The sequence below is a fragment of the Lutjanus erythropterus genome, chromosome 20 (assembly GCF_056507025.1).
Source record: "Lutjanus erythropterus isolate fLutEry1 chromosome 20, fLutEry1.hap2, whole genome shotgun sequence".
Taxonomy (NCBI): Eukaryota; Metazoa; Chordata; class Actinopteri; order Lutjaniformes; family Lutjanidae; genus Lutjanus; species Lutjanus erythropterus.
Window position 1 is genome coordinate 3,322,004 of NC_139336.1, and position 26,946 is coordinate 3,348,949.

General features: G+C 37.8%; 1 protein-coding gene across 5 annotated transcripts in view; it reads right to left on the reverse strand.

Annotated features, from left to right (window-relative positions):
• Positions 1–24,138: 24,138 nt before the first annotated feature.
• Positions 24,139–26,946, reverse strand: part of sh3glb2b (SH3-domain GRB2-like endophilin B2b) — a 42,054-nt gene continuing 39,246 nt past the window's right edge. For all 5 annotated transcript variants that reach the window (XM_084745704.1, XM_084745703.1, XM_084745702.1 and 2 more), the window contains one exon: positions 24,139–25,219. In XM_084745704.1, the coding sequence (XP_084601830.1) occupies positions 25,112–25,219 (108 nt within the window). In that variant the 3' untranslated portion in view covers positions 24,139–25,111. The remainder of the gene's footprint in view (positions 25,220–26,946) is intronic.

Sequence of the window (26,946 nt, forward strand, 5' to 3'; positions counted from 1 at the left end):
GTGGAATTTTGCTGTGTGACATTGTGTTTTTAATGTTGATTTTTTCTAAAGTTTTGATGAACACATCAGAACAAACTGCATGTTGTTGACAATGTTACATCCAAAACATCCACAGTGGCAGATCTCTTGTTTTACATGATTCACTAAAATCTGTTTTATATGAAAAAAGGAGAAAAACTACATACAACTATTTTAAAGACAACATGTGGAGAAGAATAGACAATGAGCTTCACTATAATGATAGTGTATATATCAAGCTTCAACAGCCTACGGGAAACTTCTTTATTTAAACTTGCAAACTGGCGACCCCCCCACCTGTCAGAGTATGAATGAACCAAATGTGCTCTGTGCACGGCTAGAATGGTCATATTGTATCATATAATACATTTTACCTACAGACATCTGCTGCTCTCTGCTCTGGTCAATCAGCTTTGTGAACTTACCCCTCTGCTTCTTCAAACTTAGTTTCATCTTGAAATACGTCCTGGTTCAAGCATTGAACCAAGCAGTGAAACTTGTCTAGTTCTCCTTTTTTTTGCTACAGTGTGATTTATTTTTAGAAGCAGAATCACAGAATCGCCAGTCTGTCCAGACAATATATGGACATGACCTTACTCCTCCAAGGTGGCCAGGAGTGTAAAAAGTATTCAGATTGCTTACTGAAGCAAAAGTACTAATACCACATTGTAAAAATACGTCACTACAAGTAAAAGTTCTGCATTCACAAAACCTTACTGAAGTAAACATATGGAAATATTATCAAGTAAATGTAAGTAATGTAATCTTAAAGTAACAGTACTCATATTGCAGGATTTGTTATGTCTGATGTTTTTGGATTAATATTATTACATTAATGTTCCTGCTGCTCCTCCCCACCACCACCGCAACCACCATGGAACCAGCATCAACCTTCCCCTCCTCCACCACGCTCACCAATCAAGCTCACGCTGAAGCTTAGTCAAACTGACAAACTCTTAAATAGCAGCCCCAGACCCAATCACCCAGCTGCTTGTCAGAGATGAGACAGACCCCATGCCGCTTCCTTAAACATACCGGCAATCTTAAATAGCCGGTGGCATGGTCAAACACATCTTGAGATTGAAAAGTATCAGCCAGAGGCGTCTCCAAGGTCTGTCATTCCTGTTTTGACTAGCATCAGGAAAAACAATGTGTATTCAAAACGCACAGCTATGTTACCTAATCTGACTCCAGTTATGCGTCAGCCACAGACTGTGTCAGATAACAGCATTAGTACACTAAACTTTGCTTTATTAAATATCAGGTCTCTGGTTGGCAAGTCACTATTAATTAATGATTTTATTATCAACAAAAACCTTGATTTTATGTTTTTAACTGAAACTTGGTTAAATGAAAACAATAGCGCAGCAGTTCTTATTGAATCAGCCCCCCCAAACTTCCATTTTATCAGCTCAGTTAGACAACTTAGGAAAGGAGGTGGAGTAGCCACTTTATTCAAGGATGTTTACCAGTGCAAACAGTTATCATATGGGAAGTTTGAGTCTTTTGAATATGTAGCACTGCAGTTGAGATCCTCCTGTCGAGCAGTATTAGTAACCATTTACAGGCCACCAAAATATAATGCACACTTTGTTGATGACTTTTCTAGACTATTGTCTGTTGTGTGTATTGATTTCAACTGTGTTGTTATAGTGGGTGATTTTAATATTCATATTGATAATCCCAAAGATGGCAGTGCAAAAGAACTTTTCTACATCCTGGACAACTTTGGACTTTCCCAGCATGTAACAGATCCAACACACAATAAGGGACATATTTTAGATCTAATTATTTCCAAAGGGCTCAACATTTCTGAGGTTGTGGTGACTGATGTTGCCTTTTCTGATCATTACTGTGTTTTCTTTAAAATGGCCATCTCCGCTAACACCAGTAAAACTACAACAGAGGTGATCAGAAAACGCTATATCAACGAAAACACCTGTACACTATTCACCCAGGATTTTACACCTACACCAGCTCTGCCCTCAGTCTCTGTCGATGATCTGGTTCATAGTTTCAGCTCTAAAGCTATGAATATTATGGACACTGTTGCTCCTATGAAGGTCAAAGTTGTCTCTGGTAAGAAAAAAGCACCATGGAGGAATGCCACACTGATAAAAGCTCAAAAAAGAGAATGTAGAAAAGCAGAACGCAGGTGGCGAAAAAACAAACTCCAGGTTCATTATGACATCTATAAGGAAAGTCTGCGCATCTATAACTTGGAGCTAAAAAGGGCAAGGCAGTCCTTTTTCTCTGAGATTATCAACAAAAATAACAACAATGCACGGACCTTATTCACTGTTGTTGACAGACTGACAAACCCCTCAGCATCAGTCCCTCCTGAACTGCTGTCCACCAAGGGATGCAATGACTTTGCCTCTTTTCTTACAGACAAGATTTTAAAGATAAGACAGACAGTCAACATAGTGGCTATTTCACCTATTTCACCTGTGCCTCATAACACTGCTCCAGTTAATTTAGCACTTTTTCACCCCTTAGATTATGCAACTTTGACGGACATAGTCAGAAATCTTAGGTCCACTACCTGCTGCCTCGACACTCTGCCTACAAGCTTTTTTAAGGATGTTTTTAACTGCATAGCATCAGATATACTTCAGATAGTAAACAGTTCTCTTCAGTCAGGCCTTTTTACAACGGCCCTGAAGACCGCAGTCATTAAACCTCTTTTAAAAAAGCCTAACCTGGATGCCTCAGTAATAAACAATTACAGGCCCATATCAAACCTACCTTTTTTAGGAAAGATCATTGAAAAGGTTGTTTTTCAGCAACTTAATGCCTTCTTGGTGCAAAACAATTTCTTTAATGTCTATCAGTCTGGATTTCGAGCACATCACAGCACTGAGACTGCACTTGTAAAAGTTCTGAATGACATTCATCTGAGCAGTGATGCATCAAAGATTTCAGTTCTGGTATTACTGGATCTCAGTGCTGCATTCGACACAGTCGACCATAAGACTCTGCTCGACAGACTTGAAAAGTGGGTGGGACTTTCTGGTACTGTGCTAAATTGGTTTAAATCTTATTTACAAGACAGGGATTTCTTTGTGTCACTTGGCAATTATGAATCTGTGCGAACAAAACTGACATGTGGAGTTCCTCAAGGGTCCATTCTTGGGCCTCTTCTCTTCAACATCTACATGCTCCCTCTTGCTCAGATTATGGAATATCACAACATCTCCTACCATACTTATGCAGATGACACACAACTCTATATTACAGTGTCACCAGATGACTACAGTCCCCTACATCTGTTAAATAAGTGCATTGATGAAATCAATACATGGATGTGCCAGAATTTCCTACAACTAAACACAGACAAAACTGAGATAGTTGTTTTTGGCCCTAAAGAACAAAGATCAAAAGTCAGTGCTCACCTTGAATCCATGATGCTAAAACCTAAAAATCAAGCCAGAAATCTTGGTGTCATTCTGGACTCAGACCTAAATTTCACCAGTCACATAAAGACAATTACTAAATCAGCCTACTACCACCTTAAAAACATAGCAAGAATTAAAGGATTTCTGTCTGGGGAAGATACAGAAAAACTTGTTCATGCTTTCATTTTCAGCAGGCTGGACTATTGTAACGGTGTCTTCACAGGTCTGAGTAAAAAATCAATCAGACAACTGCAGCTTGTCCAGAACGCTGCTGCCAGAATCCTCACCAACACCAAGAGAGTGGAGCACATTACACCAGTGCTTAAATCATTGCACTGGCTTCCCGTGTGTCAAAGGATAGACTTTAAAATCTTGTTACTAGTTTACAAAGCACTAAATGGTCTCGGGCCTAAATATATCTCTGATTTGCTTATACGTTATGAAGCACCAAGACCCCTCAGATCATCTGGAACAGGTTTACTCAGTGTTCCCAGGATCAGAACCAAACAAGGTGAAGCAGCCTTTAGTTTCTGTGCTCCACACCTGTGGAACAAACTTCCAGAACACCTGAGGTCAGCTGAAACTGTCGGCTCATTTAAATCAGGTCTTAAAACATTACTGTTTACTGCAGCCTACCAGTGAAGTGGATACGTTACATATTTTTAGGATAATCTGTAGCTATTGTTTTTATATTTGTCTACTGCCACTTTTGTTTTATGTTTGCTTCTCTCTTTATATGCATTTCTGTAATGTTTTAAACTATTTATTGTCCTGCTTTTAGCTTTTGTTTTTAATTATCTCAAATGCAATTTTAATGCTCTTTTATTGTTTCTAATTTAATGCATTTTCAAGTTCTGTAAAGCACCTTGAATTGCCTTGTGTATGAATGGTGCTATATAAATAAAATTGCCTTGCCTTGCCTTGCTGTGGATGTTTAAGGTTGAGTTAATTTTAACTACTTTATACGCCACTGTTGGCTAGTTTAATTTACAGAAATGCATCATGGTCTATAAGACCGTCAGATGTCTGTAGCATTACTGTCCTGTGAGAACCATGTATCTAAAACATCAGAAAACAGCCTTTTTCAGCTTTGTGGATGAAAAAGTTCAGTATTTGCCTTTGAGATGTAGTGTAGAAACAATAAGTTGGATACAATGAAACTCAAGTAAAGTATAAGATAAGTACAGTACTTGATGTAAATGTACTTAGTTACAGTCCATCACTGATTACAACTCTGTTAATGGATTGACACTGACTGATGATTGATTGAATATTGACTTTAAAATCAATTAACTGACTAATTAGCAGGCAGCAGACACAAAGCTCAGTGTTATGTTTTGGTATTTTCTAGATTTTATATATTATTTATGTTAATGTCTTATGATTCCACACCAAATATTCTATTCAATAAATATTGCTTTTGTACCTCATTCTGTTCTATATAGATCTACTGATTCTTAGGAGGACTATAGTGGGAGCACTGGGCTGTCAGGTGTGACTATGTGGCATATGGTTTACATGGCTGAGCCCCTTAGCAGAACTTTGCTTAGGATCCCATAGAGGTCAGGACCAGGCTTGAGGAGTGCCCAGCAGTTTTACTCCTCAGGTGTACTTTTACATTTTTCAACATCACAAGATCTGCCAGTCAGAAATCCCAGTCTTTGTCCCATGATGAGCTGCATAAAGTTATGGACTTTTACACAAAAGGCTGTAATTACATGCTTTTCTAGGAGTTTACTGGTTTTATCATTGCTCTTACAATTGCTCTGTATTCCTCCTGATTTTTGGCAACTTCTTGGCACTCTGTGTTATTTATAAGTTCCATTACTGTAACCAGTCCCTCCAGGAAATCGCGATGTTGCAATGCCAAAAAAAAGTAAGGTTTAGAAGATGACAAATGGTCCAAACTTGGATCACATTCTAGGGTTTTGCAATATTTGTTTAAAATCCTTTTGACTTGGATAGATGCTGCACAATATTCAGACGCGTGTGTTTAGGGAAAGGATTAAGGAACGCTTCCCTCTTGTTTTTGTTAACTTTCTCAATAGCTCAATCAACAAGTGTCCTGTCATGTCCCCTTTGTCTAAAACATTGTTTCTTTAGCTTTAGTTTGATAATCATCTTCTTCACTGCATATTCTTCTCAATCTAACAAACTGACCGTATGGGATGTTGCTGACCATGTGGTCGGGATCGACACTTGTAGAATGTAAAATGGTGTTTCTGTCAGTTTCTTTACGATAAAGAGATGTCTCTAATTTTTTGTTTTCATTAACAGTGACTGTATTCCATAGTAAAATGCAAGGTGGGATAAGTACTATTTACAGTAGTGTGAAAAAGTGTTTGCCCCCTAAATCTAATAACTGGTTGGGCCACCCTTAGCAGCAACAACTGCAAATAAGCGTTTGCAATAACTTGCAATGAGTCTCTTACAGCACTGTGGAGGAATTTTGGCCCACTCATCTTTGCAGAAGTGTTGTAATTCAGCCACATTAGAGGGTTTTCAAGCATGAACCGCCTTTTTAAAGTCATGCCACAGCAATTCAATAGGATTCAGGTCAGCACTTTGACTAGGCCACTCCAAAGTCTTCATTTTGTTTTTCTTCAGCCATTCAGAGGTGGACTTGCTGGTGTGTTTTGGATCATTGTCCTGCTGCAGAACCCAGGTTCGTTTCAGCTTGAGGTCACGAACAGATGGCCGGACATTCTCCTTCAGGATTTTTTGGTACACAGCAGAATTCATGGTTCCATTTATCACAACAAGTCTTCCAGGTCCTGAAGCAGCAAAACAGCCCCAGACCATCACACTACCACCACCATATTTTACTGTTGGTATGATGTTCTTTTTCTGAAATGCGGTTTTACTTTTACGCCAGATGTAATGGGACACACACCTTCCAAAAAGTTCAACTTTTGTCTTGTCAGATCACAGAGTATTTACCCAAAAGTCTTGGGGATAATCAAGATGATTTTTGGCAAAATTGAGACGAGCCTTAATGTTCTTTTTGCTCAGCAGTGGTTTTCGTCTTGGAACTCTGCCAGGCAGGCCATTTTTGCCCAGTCTCTTTCTTATGGTGGAGTCATGAACACTGACCTTAACTGAGGCAAGTGAGGCCTGCAGTTCTTTGGATGTTGTTGTGGGGTCTTTTGTGACCTCTTGGATGAGTCGTCGCTGCACTCTTGGGGTAATTTTGGTCGGCCGGCCACTCCTGGGAAGGTTCACCACTGTTCCATGTTTTTGCCATTTGTGGATAATGGCTCTCACTGTGGTTCACAGGAGTCCCAAAGCTTTAGAAATGGCTTTATAACCTTTTCCAGACTAATAGATCTCAATTACTTTCTTTCTCATTTGTTCCTGAATTTCTTTAGATCTCTGCATGATGTCTAGCTTTTGAGGATCTTTTGGTCTACTTCACTTTGTCAGGCAGGTCCTATTTAAGTGATTTCTTGATTGAGAAAAGGTTTGGCAGTAATCAGGCCTGGGTGTGGCTAGAGAAATTGAATTCAGGTATGATAAACCACAATTAAGTGATGTTTTTTAAAGGGGGGCAATCACTTTTTCACACAGGGCCATGTAGGTTTGGATTTTTTTTTCTCCCTTAATAATAAAAACCTTCATTTAAAAACTGCCTTTTGTGTTTACTTGTGTTGTCTTTGACTAATATTTAAATTTGTTTGATGATGTGAGACATTCAAGTGTGACAAACATGCAAAAAAATAAGAAATCAGGAAGGGGTAAAACACTTTTTCACACCACTGCATATATTCACTAAATGCCTTTAGTTCATTCTCAGAGCCTGTAAACCCCACAAGAATGTCATCAATGTACCTTCTAAAAAACAAGATGTTCTTAGCAAAGGGATTGTTGTTAAATATATATCTGTCTTCCCATAAACCCATGAATAAATTAGCATAGTTAGGAGCACATGGTGACCACATACTTGCAGGTCATATTCATTATCAAACATGAAGTAAGTAAGATTTTAGAATGAACTTAGTAAGTGACATGAGCAGTTCCATTGTGAGTGTATCATTCCCCGGTTCATGATAAAAATTAATGGCTTCAATATAATATACTTAGAAAAATATAAATAATATCAGTATAACTAATTTTCAGTGTTATTGTAATCAAATTTGACATTGAACGGGGTAAGACTAAATGCTGTGGTCACATTGAATTTTCCAGCTAATGAGTGTAAGTTATGGATCATGTGTTTGCCAAAAAAAAAAAAGTCACCAGAATGAAGGAAACAAACTTTTATGTGGGAGGTCCCCCAGGCCCCTGCTTTGGTTTGAAAAGCCTCCCTAATTTTGGGGTCTCGAGGTTGGCAAGTACACTCAGGGGTGTCAGCTGGTGGGAGGTCTCAGGCAGGATGATGGGTGGTCATCTCTGATGGTGGATCTGAACTTTATGGTATGGTAAGTAGATCCAAATAGAGCTGACACACTTCTTATGTTAGGATGCTTCTCCTCTGGGAGCAGGAGCCAATATTCACCCTTCATGTCAGTGGATGCCACCTGATGGTCACTTAAAGGGTGAGAACTTTCTTCTTCACTGCAGCAGTGTACAGGAGGAAAAGTCTTCACACTTTGGAGGCGATGTCATCCTTTGTGCAAAATGGGAAACATGTATGAGGCTGAGTCGGAGAGAGACAGGTGAAAAGTCTACCACGATGGTAAGTTTGTTATATTACTGGTTTTGACGCTATTGCATTGCATATTTTTCTGTAGGATAATAACCATCAGTGATCTGATTCAAACTTTAGATCAAACTAGAATCACCCAGAAACAGTTAAACATATTTTATGAGATTATTAATATATTATTTTAACATGAATTTACAGATTTCCATCTAGAACACCACAAAAAATAATCACAGCCTATTGGAAAAGGCTGGAAACGAGTACAAAAATAAAAACGTTGAAAGTTGAAAACATCACTATTTGCAAAAGGAAAGGGTTCTGTGTTTCAAAGATTGAGAGCTTTAAACACAAAAACACTGAGTTATAGGTACTGAGACATAAAGTGTTACAACCATCCCTGGTCTCCCCTACTTTATTTTTCAATTAATTGAGTCAAATTAATTAATCATTTGTATTTTAATGTAGGTAACTGGAAATCAAGACCACTTGTGAGGTTTTTTTTGACAGAGATGATGATAGTTGCTAAGCAACCAAGATGCAACTGTGCAAAAAGTAGCAATATAACAGCAGCAGTTCCTGTGTGCTCAATATGAGCGCCTGTGTCTGTGTACATATGTAGATATATATATGTAGATATATATATGTGTGTGTGTGTGTGTGTGTGTGTGTGTGTGTGTGTGTGTGTGTGTATGTGTATATATATAAATAATCCATTCTCAACTATGTTTTTTGGCTGACTTTTAGGGTGATATTTGTCATTTTATTCTGCAGAGTGACAGAGCACTCAGTGGTGCAGTACACACCCACTCAACCGGAGCTGAGTGCACTGAGCTGGGTGAGGAGTGACATCCTGCAGAATCAGTCTTTTCACATGGCGAAGATCTTGGTCATCAAATGAGTTTCTGTTGAAATCTGGACTGTTCGTTATAGCTTACGCAAGTAGCACAATGACTAACGCAAAAAGCATTAGCGATGATGGTCAGCCCTGCCTGCGTCCTCTGCGCAAGGGGGAAGCAGAAGGAGGACTGACTCTCCTGAATCACAGGCACAACAGGCATAATTTCCTTTTTGGCCCAAATTTGGGTGACTGTGTGCCAAGAAAAGCTGGGCTCACATCCAGGAGGTTAAATGCATGCATGTTACCTGTCAGCCTGTGGGGAGTTATGTGAGTGTTTGTGTCACCATATTTTCTTTTGATTTCGGGATTTGATGCAGTGAGTCAATAATGAGTATTCACAGAACATCTGAAAATTCTATTATATCCTGTAAACTAACAGGATGATGATGAAAGCAGCTGCTTACCAGCATGAAAACAACAGCAGGAAAATAAAGTCATTTTAATTTTAGCCAGTGTACGGTAATGGCAGAGGAGAGACAGTCTGTGAATGCATCATCAAGTATTTATCAACTCTTTATCAGCCCTGACTGTGTGGCTGGTATTGTTTTCACAAAGGCTGCATTACAGTGACTTTTGACAGTGACATTGACTGAACTTTTTGCCTTTACCTGCTTAGTCGTTATATCCACATTATTGACAATTATTTATCAAAAAATCTCACTGGATTAATATTTTGTGAAAGCACCAGTAGCCATCCCCACAATATTGTTTCAGTATCATGGTATTTGGTCAAAAATATTGTGCTGTTTACTCATCCTATCACCTCGGCTGCTTACGATACGATACGATACCACATACTTCATTGTCCCCATAGGGAAATTTGTTTTGGACTCAAATGCTGCACACAACATGCCTCCACAGTCTGATAAAACAAACAACGTAATAAATAAATTGCACATAATCCACATTGCACATTACAAGATATTACACATACAAATACATAACACATATTGCACATACCCTGTGGTAAAAAACACCATGAAACTATTGCAAATCCCTGCAGCCTCAAACAGCACTATTCAAAAGTTTAATGGAGGTAGGAACAAATGAATTTTTAAATCGGTTAAGTTTACAGTGGGGAACTCTGTATCGTCTGCCAGAGGGCAAGAGCTCATATTCTACATGCAGGATATGTGATGGGTCGTACAATATCCTGTGAGCCTGCCACAGAACAGACTGCTCATACATTGACTGGAGGGGCTGGTACTCGTTTCTCCCCATCACCTTCATGGCTGTGTGTACCAGACGGGCCAGCTTAGATTTCAGTTGTACAGTAAGGTTTCCAAACCATGCTGACATGCCATAAAAACATAATCTTCTGGTCCACGCCATACACTCTGAGTCTACGTAAAAAGTAAAGTCTCTGCAGTAGACGACAACACCCCTTGGGGTACACAACATGTAGTCAGTGAAAACCTACATGATCAATACACTTGGCAGGTGATTGGATGAACCATCTGTCTATCTCGTGGATTACCTCAGTATAAAATAATGGTGAAACTGTTTAGCCTAATGTAATGTTTTTAGGGCTGCAACTAATGATTGCTTTCATCAGTGATGAATCGGTCAGTTATTTTCTCAATTAATCAACTGGTTGTTTGGTCCATGAAATGTCAGAAAAATGGTGAAAAAAAGGTTAATCCCGTCACAATCTTGTCAGTTGAAAAATGGATCCAAACACGTGGAGCAACTGACAATTGATGATTCATGAGTCAGTGCGTCGACATGTTGATGGGTTTTATGGTTGGTTTGATCTCATCACAAGATGGTTTCTAGTTTATGAAATGAATAAAACACAATTGCCTTTCACTGGACAAGCTCTTTACTCTTGGAAGGATCCAACAGGGTTCATTTGTCTGTCCAAGTTCAGAGCGCAAGGTGCAATGGTTTTAATTTATTCAGAGTCAAATATTCATGGGTTAGTTTAGACCAAACATAAAATAAACCAGTCAGAAAGTCAGCTCTCATCACCTTTAAGAGGCAGGTGCACCAGGAGCATAAGCGCTGGCAGCATGACGGCAGATTTACCAGGAGGAAACAGAGAAAAGATTTTCAAAGCAAGAAGACAGATCTCCTGGTTTGAGAGATGAAAGTGCAGGAACGTGAAATATATGGAGACAGCAGGATGTCTCCAAAGTGGCTTCATAGTTATGAACCATAAGAGTCATGCAGAAATGTAACTGGTACTAAAGTACCTTTAAATTATGATGCATTTTATAATTCATTATTACTTTCATCATTATTATGCAGCTCCACTGGTTGAAGGAGAAGACTAAAAGACAGACGGTGCGGTCAAGACGAGAGACGAGCCGACCCAGACTGACCACATCTCAGTCCACCTGAGCTTGACTGAGATGCAACTTTGTGGCCGTCAGTTCTCCATCTCTTTCTCTTCTTTCTCCTCATCCTCACTCCTTCCTCCCATCCTCGCTCCTCAGTCCCACTAATACTGCTGTGGGTGGAGGAAAAAAATATCAGAAAGCAGAAATCGTCTGCTTTGTGAATTTTATGCAGAAAATCAGATATTCTGGTGTAGTTTTCACTGCATAATGTGTGTTGATAGCTAAATGAGAAATAAAAAGATAACAGCAACTAGACAAAGTTCTGTGCTATGGTGCTTGGCCCTACACAGTGAGCTGAAATCAAGAAAAACAGACGCATTCAAATGCTTCAAATAGTTTGGCTCCGAGAAGGAACAGCTCTTCAAACAGAGCAGAGGAGCAGGAGGAACACAGCAGCACAGTGGACTGAGAACCACAGCAAGAGCTGATGGGAGGAGAGACTGATTCAGACAAACATGAAATGATTTGGATTTTCAGCATTTGTGAGTTTCTTTGAAAGTGTAGATTTCTATCTGTTAAACTGTAGTAAAGCTGCCTGGTTCCTTGTTATGTTCTTAAGCCTGTCCTTGAAGTTGTGACTTATCTTCCTTTTTATTTTTTCTGTTTTGCAACACTCAGTTACAATACCATCTTTGCATCTTAAAGAAAACAGACTATAATATGTAGAAACAAAACTTTGCATACATCTACAGTACCAGTTAAAGTTTGGACACACCTGCTCATTCAATGTTTTTTCTTTATTCAGCGTGCCTGAGGAGGCACACTATATATAATCCTCCATACTTTTTCTTCTGATTATTTTTCTTCCACCGGATTTGTGGATTTGGAACTGTTAATAAATTAAAATAAAATAAAAATAAAAAGCTGGTTAATGTTAAATTCATTCATTCATGAAATGCCCATCTTGCCTACACAGTGGATACATCCACTGTTGGAAAACCACTCCAGGTGACTGTGTGCAAAGCTGTCATCAAAGCAAAACGTATACTTCGAAGAATCTAAAATATAAAACATATTCTGGTTTGTTTAACACTTTTTTGTTTACTACATAATTCCATATGTGTTCCTTTATAGTTTTGATGTCTTCAGTATGAATCTACAATGTAGAAAGTATTAAAAATACAGAAAAACCATTGAATAAGAAGGTGTGTCCAAACTTTTGACTGGTGCTATAAATAAGAAAACTTACACTGAACTATTCAAATCAGCTGCATGTGGCAGCACGCAGCTCAGTGTATTCCTCTAGTTTAAACAATATAACAGCTGAGGTTAGTCATCATAAATGCATTCATCAGTTTGCATTTGCAAGGAGCAGGTCATCCAGAGTATTGTTAATGAACTGTGGGTAAACACCCACATAACACAATGTACAACACAATACTCACACCCTTCTGTGGAATAATTAAAGCAGGATTACATGCTTGTCAGACAGCCAGATTACCATTAAACTGATTCCAGGGAGCGAAGTGAGTAAACTTAAGCAAGTACAGAACTCCCCCTTATGTAACGATTACCAGGAGAGCATTTAACGATGTTCAACTGTCTTTTCTCACTCATTCTTGAGAATTGGGGGGGAATCATAATTTCAGGGGGTCTTAATTTTTTCTCTTCAGTTATGCTGGAAAATATATTTTAAAAGATCAAACTTTCAGATATTAAATCTTGTAATGAGCTGACCTCCTAGTGATTACATTTTTTATTAAATGTAGACTTCAGCTCTGTCAGATGGAAAATCTGATGGAGTTGACAGAGTTCTCTTAATGTTAATTAAAATACACATTTTTAAACCATAATTCGTATTTAGCTTTGATTTAGAAGAACTACAGAGTTGACATGTTATGGTTGAGACACATCTTACATTATTTAATAAATTTGTCCAAAAATAAACAGTTTACCAGTGCTTGAGCAGTATTCCTGCCTTTTTTAAACCAGGAAGTGAGACAGGGGTCCTTAGGTATAGTTAACCCTTTTTATGCCTGATTAAATCATGTTTGTTTTTTTATAGACATGTATTTATTGAGTTTATGTGTGAACAATCCACAAACATTATAACAAGGCATAAAATAGTCACACTAATATAACAGTAAAAACAATAAATGGATAAAATAAATACAAATTAATAAATACATTTAAAAATTAATAAATAAAAGGCAGGATAACAGTTTTGTATGAAAGGTGTTAGACAGCACAAGAATGAATGGTAGACACAGGAGTAACATCAGCATTTTCCAGAAATATATCACCCCAAATTTCAAAAGCTTCCCCCATTTCACAGTTCTCCAAGAATGTCATGAAATTTGGTGGATTTCTTTTTCATTGCATATGTCAGCTTTTCAAGGAGAAGACATGCAGACAGTTCCTTAAGCCCACATTTGTCACAGTTCTGCCCAGTTTCCCTTCACCTGTTCTCCATTCCCCCAGTTTCCCTCCTGTCCCTCTGCCCCAGTAAAATTCCACTCTCCCTGCCTCTGCTCCACTTTACCTGCCAGCCACTCCCACCTCATCAGCTCAACTCCACTCACCTGCTGGCACAGCTGCAGCTCATCCACCATCAGCCCTGCTTATAAGCCTCTCCTGCACTCTAACTCTTTGCCAGACTGTTCTTCAGTATACCCCTGCAAGACTCTCCAGCCCTTTTCCTGGATTGTTTTTCTAATTGTCTTCCCTGCCTGTCTGACTCTCCTGCCTCGCCTGGTTCCTGAATACTCACCACAGCCTTCTGTTCCTGACCGTGAGATCTGTCTCTACGTTCTTTGTTTTGCCTGCCTGTCCCTGTGGCTGCTGGTGAGTCCACCTGTCATTACGTGTCCACCTGTTTCCAACTTCCCTGCTGCTCATCCCCAATCTGCTCTGTTGCTTCATCGGCCTGCTCTTCTGTTCCTTGCCCTGTCGACCTCGTCTCCTGCAGGCACCTCTCCGTCACTCCTGCTGGCAGTGTTATGGAACTGTATGGGTCTGAAGGTTCGCGTTCTCCCCCTCGGTTCCACGTTCGGGCTCGGCTCGGCCCAATCCCCGGGCCTGAGACCCAGGGACTTTGTGTGGGCCCCAAGCCTGAGGAGCGAACTGTGTTCTGTGTTTCCTCGTCTGCTTGTGTTCCTGTTTGCTCGTGTGCTTCATTAAATTTCTTTGCCCACTATCCCAGTTTCTAGTGTGCTGCTTTTGGGTCCTAATACACCCGTCACAACATTAGGGCGTTTAACCTCCTTCCAGCAAAGAGAAATCAAGCGTCTAGCTTGCAGAAGACATAGATCAGTCTTTTTTTTTTTTTTTTTTCTTTGCTGTTTAACATACAATCCTCTGGATACAAATTAAGAATATAAAGTTTAGGGCATTAGGGGACTGGGTTCTTGGTGACTTGAGAGATACATTTTAAAATTTCATTCTAGAACTTTCCATGTTTCTGTAAAAATTTGACAGAGTTGACGAGTTCTGGGACTCAACTTTAAAGGGACAAAATTTACATTGAAAAAAATCAATTCTGAAACCAAGATGATTATAATAGTGCATTTATACCTGTGTTATCAGTAGGTATTAGTTACTTTTAGATTTTAAAGGACTGTCACACATATTGAAATTGTGGATTCTTGTCTGGGACAAGGTTTGGAAATAAAGTTTAGAAATAAAAAAAAAAAAAGAAAGCAAACCAAAACTTTCATAAATTAAATATATTTTATGTATATAAATCCTTAAAGAATACATTTTCACCCAAAATAATTGAATTAGAATGTTAAAATTCTATAAAACATAATTCAGCCCAAATCACATATCATTCCTTTAAGACTTTGCCAAACCTTTCCTCAAACCATTGATGGACATATGGAGCACAAGTCTACATGGCAGGTCTGTTCACTTTAAATTTACACCCTTGAAAGACCTAAGTCAGCCCTTTAACAGTTATCTTATTTAAATAATCTGCTAACAGTCTAAATTTGTGTGTTTACATTGTTTATTATATAAAATAACAGTTACATTAGAAGACTAATTAGCCCATTCATTGGTCATGGGTGTCACCTGAATGAAAAAAGTTGTTAAAGTCAACAAAAAATTGACGAAAAAATGACTGATTTTTTTTTTTTTCCTCTCCTCTGTTTTATATCTAATTTTTCTTTTCCATTATTGAAACTAACCAAAAAATAAAAAGTTGCACTGTTTTATACAATTAAATCACTTACTTTACAGGCCAGACGTAGGAAATGTAAATGTCTGGCTCCTTGACATTTTATTTTCTTCAAATGGTGTCAAAATGTATGCTGTGTCATCTTTGACGCACATGTGTTGTTGTATATTTTATTCAGGCACACCGGACGTTGACAGAGAGGTATTCCATCAACGTGGATACATAGTCAAATGAGGTGCAGTTACAGTCATGACTCTTGATTCAATATCCATCAATACATACATCAATACATTTAATTAGTTAAATTCTGTCCAAACATGTGCTGCTGCAGTGTGTTGTCTTGTTTTTCATTTGTATGTCCTGGTTGTCATTTGCCCATTTGTGATCACATCACCTCATCGGCTACTAAAATGCAGATGAAAGGTTTGGATATTAATTCAACTTGTACTCAGTACTCAACTATGGTTTTAAAAGTAACTGAGTAGATTACATGGTGAACTGCATATGAGTAAAAAGTACAGACTTGAAAATCTACTCATAAAAGTACAAGTACCCCCCAAAAAACAACTTAATTACAGTTATTTAAGTATTTGTTATTAGTTAATTCCACTTCTGAAAAGTTTCAGAGAAAGATGTACCAATGTTTATTCAGTCACTCACTGTGTTCAAGCTGTGAAGACAAAAAAACATTTAGTAAGCTTGTATATTTTCTTCAAAATTATTTTAATGGCTCCTCCCTTTTTTGCTACATAGTCCAGCTGAAGATAGACTAGAAAAGCAGGAATGAGAGGAGGACAACATGTGGGTCAGCCTCGGGATGGAATTGAACCTGTGCTGCTGCTGAGGCCTCAGTATGCTCTATGTAGGGAAACACACACCAGGATGACATTTTCTTTACTTTGTCTGACAGTTTTTTTTTTGTTTTTTTTTGCTTGTCATCTCCTTCATTTTGTTAATTGCAGCTGTATCGCTGTGTCGCTTTTCATGATTACCCCTTTATATAGCCTTCATATAGCTCGATCAGCAGTTTGTTTCACTGCTGAGAAGAAAACAGCTCTTATTTTCTCTTCTTTTTGTTACATCTTATCCTTTTTTTTGTCAATCAGCTGCTTCTGCTTTCCATGCACGCTCACATTGCAGCTTGTTTTAGCCTGGGTTTAGTTAGCATCGACCACACCAGGATAAATTTGTACTAATGAAACAGCTTAAGCCTTGAGGGGAAGTTGAAATTATGGCAGACTTATTTATCAGCCTTGATGGAACACCCAGTGGTCGAGTGGAAAAAAAAAAACACTAAGAGAATTGCTAATTCAACCTCTGATTTAGATTATTGAAACTGAAAGCTCCTTTCGATTGATTTTTAATTTAATATTGAACATTCACAGTTAATTAAGTGAAAAAAACAAAAATGCCTCTGCTGTAAAGATAATTGGATTTGATTTGTAGGGTCACTCTAAGACAAACAAGTTGGGAGTGACTGTGGAGTGACTGTGTGTTTTTTCTTTGAAAATCTCTGTCTGCATCAGAAAATTACACATACCGACCTGATTTCACAGTTACTGGGATAATTCATCATTATAACCTGTTCCTGTCATCTGTATTTAAAGGTCAAGTGAACTGAAGTCATAGAAACTATATTCACTTTCCCACAGATTTCTGAGTGACTCCTGAGTCACTGATGACTGATGACCTCTTCACACCAGCTTGAGTTGTATGATCACAAGCTGCAGTTCTTCAGTCAAAATATTTTGAAAGCTTCTATTCCTGACATATGTATATAATTTTGTTGTTATGGTCTGTGTGGTTTTGTCTTATCAGTGTTATTTTCAAGACTGTACACGGTATCTCAGACTTACACTCATCTGGTAACCAGAAACACAACCCTAATTAAATGCTCTCTCAAAGAGAGAAACACACACACACACACACACACACACACACACACACACACACACACACAGTACTGTGCAAAAGTTTGTAGGTTTTTAGGTTTTAGGCAGACGTGAAGAAATGCTGTAAAGTAAGAATGCTTTCAAAAATATGAAATGTCATTGTTTATTTTTTTTATCAATTTACAAAATGCAAAGTGAGCTGACAGAAGAAAAAAATCTAAATCAAATCAATATTTGGTGTGACCACCCTTTGCCTTCCAAACAGCATCATTTCTTCTAGGTATGTTTGCACACAGTTTCTGAAGGAACTCAGCAGATATGTTGTTCCAAACATCTTGGAGAACTAACCACAGATGTTCTGTGGATGTAGGCTGCCTCAGATCCTTCTGTCTCTTCATTTAATCCCAGACAGACTCCATGATGTTGAGATCAGGGCTCTGTGGGAGTCAAACCATCACTTCCAGGACTCCTTGTTCTTCTTTACACTGAAGATAGTTCCTAATGAAATTTGGGGCCAATCAGATGCTTCCCTGATGGTATTGCATGATAGATAATTATCTGCCTGTATTTCTCAGCATTGAGGACACCTTTAATCCTGACCAAATCCTCAACTCCATATGCAGAAATGCAGCCCCAAACTTGGAAGGAACTTCCACCATGCTTCACTGTTGCCTGCAGACACTCTTTATTGGACCGCTCTCCAGCCCTTCAGTTAACAAACTGCCTTCTGCTGCAGACAAATATTACCTATAATAATACCTGCTGCCATTTTTCTTCAGTTCAGAGCTGATGGCACTGCTGGACATCCTTCAATTTTGAAGGGAAGTAAGCATAATGTGTCTTTCATCTGCTGCACTCAGTTTCCTTGGCTGACCTCTGTGTCTACGGTCTTCAATGTTACCCGTTTCTTTGTGCTTCTTCGAAAGAACTTGATCAGCACATCTTGAAACCCCAGTCTGCTTTGAAATCTTTGCCTGGGAGAGACCTTGTTGATGCTGTATAACCACCTTGTGTCTTGTTGCTGTGCTCAGTCTTGTCATGGTGTCTGACCTGTGACATCAAACTGTCTTCCACAACCTCATCTCTGTAGCAGTTTGTCTGTTCCTCACCCAGTTTTAAGCCTCCTACACAGCTGTGTCTGTTTCAGTTAATGTTTCAGTCTACATATGAAACTGATGATCATTAGCACCTGTTTGATATAACTGGTTAATCATACACCCAACTTTGATCCTACAAAATCCCTGACTTTGTGCAAGTGTGAAGAATTGATGCTGTTTTGAAGGCAAAGGATGGTCACACAAATACTGATATTTCTTCTGTTGACTCGATTAGCATTTTATAAATCGATAAGAATAAATATTTCTTCACACCATATATATGTATATCTATCTATCTATCTATCTATCTCTCTCTCTCTCTCTCTCTCTCTCTCTCTCTCTATACATATATATATATATATATATATATATATATATATATATGTGTGTGTGTGTGTGTGTGCATGCCATTCAGGAAATTATTATATATATCTAATATGAAGTTTGAATATATGGAATAATTGAAACTTGAATATATGGAATGAAACTTGAATATATGGAATGAAATCTGATGTCATCCTACTGGCGCTACCTTGTGATTTCAGTGTGTATTATTGCTAACACATAATGGGAATTACCATTAACATGCTAACTGAAATTAGCATTGTGATCATGGTAAGATTTTCTAAACAAACTTCACTCATATTTGACTTCACATGATAAACATAAAAGGACACATGTGCTCACACTGTTAGTCATATATTCCCTCTGTGGAAACAAACTAACAGCTGCTGACTTAAACTGTAGTCTGTTACTCTGGCTTCAACACTCCACACTGATCAGCTACAGCAGCCTCAAAGGGTCAAAAGTGGCTTTAAATACAGTATACATGTATTTAAATTAATATACATATGTGTGTGAGAGTTTATTTTCTCTCTCTTTTTAAAATTTTATTGATGAAGGTTCAAACTAAATTCAAGGAAAATTTAAAGTATATAGAAAGTATAAAGTACAGTGCTGCATTCTTAACCAAACATAGCCATAACCCTGACCGTCACCCTGACCAATATTGGGAGTATAAATATATTTGATATAGAACATAGAATATATGCATAAAAACACATTTGTGACAATGATATGTTAAGGCAGCAAGATATTTTACAGTTGAACAACAGACATTATTCATGGCATTAGGGTACTGAAAAAGTAAATTTTCCCCAGTATTTCTCAGAATTATAAATAATTAAAAAAAAAACAACAACAACAAATGTTGTATATGTCAAACCTGAATTAGGAAAAGGGATCAAATATATAGCCTACATAAAATGTTGCCTTTCATATAGGTGCGTATTGGACAATATGTATACTGATTCAGTTATAGATCAATATAGCTGTGATAGGCCAATATCAGTCAACTGATATATCAGTTAAAGTTTGTACCATAACTTAATAACAAGCAGCTGCTACTGAACTGTAAAGCTAGAAAGAAACAAAAAACAAAAACAATTAATTAAACTTAACATTACCCAATTTACCACCAATTTATTATAGAAAATAAAATGGTCACATTTGTTCATCAGTGCTGTGTTAGTAGATATTCAAGAACCAGACAATCATACCACTGTAACACACATGCATGTTTATTGCACATCAAACCAGTGGCCATAAGTTTGAGGATGACAAATGTGACAACAATGTCTGGACATTTTAAACTTCCTCCCCCAGGCATGTAACAACACACCAAATTAAAAACATGACTGCGACAGGAAACACCGTTCATAAAACAACTGTGATTAGAAACCATTAATTCATTTATACTCACACACATAAATAAAATATTCTTTTATACTATTTGTTGGGAACCATCATTGACCATCATAGCCCCTTATCCTCACACCACACTCATGTGCCTAATCCTAACCCTAAAACTAAGTCTTAATCCTCAAACTGCCTCAAACCAGGTTGGACCCAATAAGTATAGTGAGTGCCCATCTTTTGGGCCCATAAATACAGTTTAACAAGCCCACACACAGAGATTTGTGTGTTTGTGTTGTGATAATGTTTTCCATAGCCCCTTACCCTGCCCCTGCCCATCACAAACCCTAACCCAAACCTAATTTCAATCCTAACCCTTTAGCTAAATTTTAATCCTGAGACAACACTTTAAACTTGTGGGGGCCAACAGTTTGGTCCTCACATACCTGGCTGGACCCCACAAAGGTGGTCAAGTGCCAACGATCCTTACTCCTTACCCTAACCTATTTCTAACTCTAAACCTTAAGCCAAGTCTTTAATCCTCAGGCAGACCTTTCAACTTGTAGGGTCCAACATTTTGGTCCCCATAAAGCTGGTTGGACCCCACAGACCTGGCGGGACCCCACAAGAATGGTCAGTCAGATCCAACAAGTATAGTGGGCTCTTGATTTTTGGATCCTACAAATATAGTTAAACAAGCCCCCACCCACACACACAGGCGTTTTATCCAGTAAGAGCACACTAGTTTCTATAATTAGCATGCTACAAATGTGTTTTTCAGTCACTGAAAGGTACACCGTTTAGAAATGAAAGAGAATATTCAATAGTCTGACAAATAATCTTCACTCATGACCCACTTACAAGTTTTTTCTGGAGCTCATGATCTATGTAATCCATGTTTAAAACTCCATCAGAAGATGAAACCAAGGTCAAGAAAGACTTTAATGCTCAAACATCCACTAAGTTATAAGCAGCCCCTAGAGGCTACATTTGTAATTACACTCAAAATACAAATACAGCAAAAAATGTGTTTTATCAGCAATAAAGCTAAAACTATAAATTTAGTCCTGAGGGTGGCATTGGAGGAAAGCATGAATTTTATTTCTATTAGATTAAATTTTTTCTTATGTGTCAAAGGATATTTTGCCCTGAATGTAGCTCTAGAGAGAAGGTCGGGGGTCACAAAACATTTAGTATCATCCTCTGGGAACAATCTCAGATACATGACATTACTGCTTACTCTAGCATGTTGGGAAGTGAAATCACACATGGGGATTCCCTTTGAAAGGCTTACGACATTACACACAGATATGACTCACACTTGTTGTTGCACTGTCACTGATGAGATAAACCATCCAAACAAAACTTTACATCATCTGGCGTTAGTCACACACAAGCAAACATCAGAAGTTGTGCACGGCTTGACTTTCTCAGCTAATGAGTCATTTCTTTGAATGTGAGCTGTTCTACTGAACAACATCAGCCCATCTGCAACACAGCAAACTGTGTCACTCAGTTTCCAATTTCCAGGTTCTCGTAGGAATGGTTCACACACATATCAAGCAGTTTTACCATTGTGGAAACTCCACTGATTTGTGAGTTAGGAGTTTCTCTGCAGGCTGCCATTCAAATGAAGTGTGGGAGCTGAGTACTTAACAGTAAGTACATTACATAGTCACAGAGTCAAAGTTCATTGTAATAAGCAAACATGATATAAATCAGCATAACTTTCCCACAGTAAAATTGTGACGTTGCTGTTGGATGGAAAAATTAAGTGATTCGACAAAGTTACCATAAACTACTACTCTCAGCTCTACTCTCAGTTTTAAATCATTTCAAACTTCCCATATTTATTGCAAGGAAGTTACACAAAGTGTCTGAATTGCATATTTTTACATAAAGAGAAAGTCGATTATAATTTTCTATATTTATATTTTGGGGGGGATCTATTTTTAGTGTTGCTCTAACTGTTCTTCAGGCTTCCCTAGGTTTTACATTTCAGTCACGTTTCTCCACACGCATCATAAATTCACATTTAATCTGTAAACCAGACTATAAGCACAAGTTGTGTCAAATGTCCTCCATCTGTGAAACTCACTGTGGCTTGAAGAGACAAATTTGACATATGAAAGCCCACTTCTGCCAATGAAATGAAAACAAGATCTTGTAAGTCATATTAATGATTAACTTTCTCAAAATAATTGTTTAGTATCTCAAAATAATGAGTTTGGACAAGCATTCCCAAACTTAAGAATGCCATATCCCAGTTTGAAATCCGAAAATCATTTGTGGCCAACGCAGACCTTTAATGACAATTTAAAAATGTTTTATCTATTTATTTGTTAAGACCTCTCAAGGCCCGCCGGCAGGGCCTTCATGTCCAATATTTTGGAAATCACCGACCAAAGGATATTAAAATAATGATACAGTATCTAAAAATAATGACTTAGTATCTCAAAAATAATTAGATAATATCTAAAAAACTGAGAAACCTTCTCAAAATGAGATTTGAGATACTATGTCATAATTTCTGGAGAAGTTTTGCCATCATAATAACGGAATGAATCTTATTTTATAAATCACATTTGCAGAAGTGGTCTCCCACAGACAGGGAACTAGGTCCTGAATAAAACATAATTTCTAAGCAAAGTGATGATTAGATGGTTTCTATGGACACACACACACACACACACACACACACTGTTTACTGTAGTTATTTCCAGCAGCTGTCATTACACTGGTCAGTTGGTGAAGTGACTAATCAATTTCTGCATTTGAAAATCTAAACCAACACTGCAGTGACCTCTGCAGTAAAAGTACAAATGATGAAACAGAAAATAATTTTTTTGTGCTGTCACAGTTGGAGATTGTGGAGCTGACAGTGGACAAGGGAGCAAAGGCACAAAGTACAACATGATCCTACAAAGGATAACTCTGGTTTATTACATGTAGGGCCCTTTTTTGGTGGTTTAACAGTAACTGTGCTCATGAGAGATCTGTAAACCTGGCACCACTACAAACAAGGGTAACACTTTATATTGAGGTTCTTGTAATAAGCATTAGTTAACAGTAATAAGGCCCTTATAATATGCTTATTAACATTAATATGACTAAGACTATGAAAGTGTTAATAATAGCATAATCAACATTATAAGAAACAGTTAATACACTCTTAAGACCTGCCATTGTATGGATATTATATGGTTATAAATAGCCTACTACTGGGCAAACCACCCAGCCCTATTTTGGCCTGAATGTTTGTATGACAAATGTTTTATAAATGAAGTTGAGTTCAGATGAGTTGAGTTGGACTTTAAATGTCAAGTCCCTCAGGATCTCCCCTGGTAGAGTCCATGCTTCATGTATGGAGTCATTATTGTGATTATTGCAGCATCCTGGGCTAAATTCCAGCAAAGTACATCCTCTCTTACTCCCCGCATTCTTCTGTTCTCTCTCCAGCTATCACTGTCCAATAAAGGCAAAAAGCCTGTTCACTGTTAACAAATGCTTAATAAAGGATTAATTAACCGTAGAAAGCATGGTTCACACTTTAGATCCAGTACCCCCCAAAACAGGAATCGTTAACTGTTAATAGGTGTGTAATAAAGGATTAATTAACCTTTATAAGCACTGTTCATACTTCAGCTCTGGTACCCCAAAAATGCATAGTTAACCATTAATAAGTGCATAATAAAGGATTTTATTAATCTTACTAAGTACTGTTCACACTTTAGATCTGGTACCACCAAAATGCATTATTAACTGTTAATAAGTAATAAAGGATTAATTAACCTAAGTAAGCATTGAGTCTGATACCTCCTAAATGAGTACTTAACTGTTGATAAGTGATAAGTGCATAGTTAACTCCTAATAAATGAATAATAAAGTATGTAGAAATAATAATAAAGCAACAACAACAGCTTAGTAAAGGTTTAACAAATACATAATAGGCTAAACCCAATGAATGTGTTTGTAATATTATCATAAAGAATTGTAAGATGATCATAAGGTTTTTGCTAACATTACAACATAACGTTTATTAGGTTATTATTAACAATTATTAATTAATAAACATCTAATAAGGGCCTTATTACCAACTAATGTCTGTTACAAGTTCCAAAGTGTCCAACAGGTCAGGAAATATGAGCAGACACACAATCAGACAGGTTGTAATCTGACTTTTTTGGAAGCGAAAATGAAAGAATACTGTCAAATTATTCCCTAAACTGTCTGCTGCAAACATCCACCACAGTTTAAAGGCCGGCTGTGATTCACTGGGACATTGTTTAAATGTAACAATGTAGTTTCATCCCTGTCTAAACAAACTGACTGATTGCATGGTATTTGCTGGCAACTACAGCTCTCTTGAAAGTAAAAATGTACAATTGCCTATTTGTCTGACTATTTGCAGAAATCCCAGGGAGTCCACCTCAGGAACTGCAATTTCTTGTAATTGCCCCCTCTAAAGCCCCTGTGTCTGACAGCTTTGTTGTGAGCAGCAGATCTCAGCAGTTATTTTGGACCCAAGTCGTAATAAATTGGAGTTATCCTTAAATGGATCACACAAGGTCTTTGAATGCCTCATGAATGCTTGCTTTGGACCAAGTTGTAATAAACTTATGTTTTAATGGCTTACATGAGGTCTTGGTCTTTGAATGCCTCATGAAAACTTTGTGGTAAAAACACCTGTTAACAAAGTGAGGGAATGTAACTTTATCTGTGGCCTCATCACACTCTGGGTACACACTACTGGAATGAAGAAGAAGATTGTGGTGACCCATGTGGCCACATCAGACGAAACTGTTGCTCAACATGAATGTGTGCTGCAACTTCCTCCTATTAGTGACCTGCGTTCATCAAAATTTTCCAAAGGGTTTGCATAAGCGTTAAAGACAGCCACGGATCAGAACACGCTAAGTGTACTAAATGCACACATGTGACAGTAGATACAGCTTTTTGCAAGTGTGTGTGTGTGTTGTGTGTGTTGTGTGTGCGTCCGCTTGTTTGTTCCATTAGCTCAGCAGTTCAAGGTAGGTGACCGGGACTTTGCCCTTGTCGTTCCCCCGTTCTCCAATCAACCAGTCAGGGTCCATTCCCGGTACCGTGTATACGGTAATGAGCTGTAGAAACAAAACATCAAAGGGGGAAATTTTAAGACAAATTTGCCAAAAAAGTTTAACCAGATGGAAACATTTAAAAAAAAAAAACAAAGGAAAAAATAAACAAACAGCAATAGCAACACATTGCACATTGTGTGGTGACATTTGCATCATCTCCCTCCTTCTGCTCTTCAGCCACAGACTGAAAAATCACAGCGTGTGTGCTGGAATTTTCTGAAATGCATACTTTTGTCCACATCATTCTTCCCCTCCTTACTTATCTCCCTCCACTTCCTGTGATTAGGCATTTCTCTGTAAGCTCTGATCAGGCCAAAAAGCAGTGTGAAAAATGGAGTGGAACTGAACTTGACTTTGACTGCTTCCTCATCTTTATGTGGTGCAAACATACATGAATTCAAATTACAGCTTTTAAAGCCACTGAGGCAGAGTCGGTTGGTAGATTTAATGATCGTCTGAGGTTTGGAGATAATTGGTATCAGCTGCTTTCTGCACTCACAAGGCAAAAAAAAGATGTGGAGACACATCTGCAGGCAGCCTGCTCAGTGTGGCTGCTGTGGAACGATCAGTGTTGGGAGGGTTACTTTAAAAATGTGTTCTGATACAGTTACTAATTACCTGTTTAAAAAAAAGCAGATAGTGACATACTCCAAGTATCACAGTAATAAACTTATGTAACTTGATTACCTTCTGTTGCTTTTGAATTACCTGAATATAAAGTATATGAAAACTGTTTAGCCTAATAAAGTGTTCTGTTCTTTTCATCACCTATTAATGCATAGATTATTTTCTCCATTAATCAACTAGTTGTTTGGTCCATGAAATGTCAGAAAATGATGAAAAATCTTGATCAAAGCTCAAGATGACGTACTCAAATGTCTTGTTTTCTCCACAAGATATTCAGTTTACTGTCAGAGAGGAGTAAAGAAACCAGAAAATATTCACATTTGGACATTTTTCTTAAAAAAATGACTCAAAATGATTAGCCATTTATTAAAAGAGATGCAGATTAATTTAATAATCGATTATAATAGATTAATCATTGCAGCCCCAAGTGTTTTATGTTGGTTATTAGGTAGGAAATGCACTGTTACTTTGAACAGATTTATCTGAGCTTGACCATTGTTGGAAACATTTAGGATAATATAAATACACAACTCAAAGTACACAAAATATATAATGAATGTGTAGCATTTTTGGATACTTTAAAGCACAAATGTTACATATTATAGCTTTAAACATATTGTTCTAATGTATGAAAGAATGCAGTTGAATGAAATCACTTCTGACATACTGTACCACCAGTCACTTTCTGAAATCTATAGCATAATCCAATTAATTCATACAAGTTCCATCTAAAACAACATGTTACTGGCTAAGACAGGGGTCTGCAAGCTTTATTATCAAAAGAGCCATTTTTGGACAAAAAGGAAAAAAGAAAATCAGTCTGTTAAATTCTTTATTTTCCATTTAGACTTTTTGTTTTGGATTTGGCTCCAGACTAGCTGGTAAAATTGGATGGATCATCAAAACTGGGTCATTTTATTCTAGACCAGGGGTCTGCAACCTGCGGCTCCGGAGCAACACGCAGCTCTTTAGCTGGCTTTTTTGTCTTCAATTCAAGTTTGTCTAAAGAAGAAAAGTAACTTATCTCAACTTAAGATTATAGATTGGCAAAACTTTTTAAAGTTTGTTTCAAAGCTCAAGAGTTTAAGTTGGGCTCAAAGCTC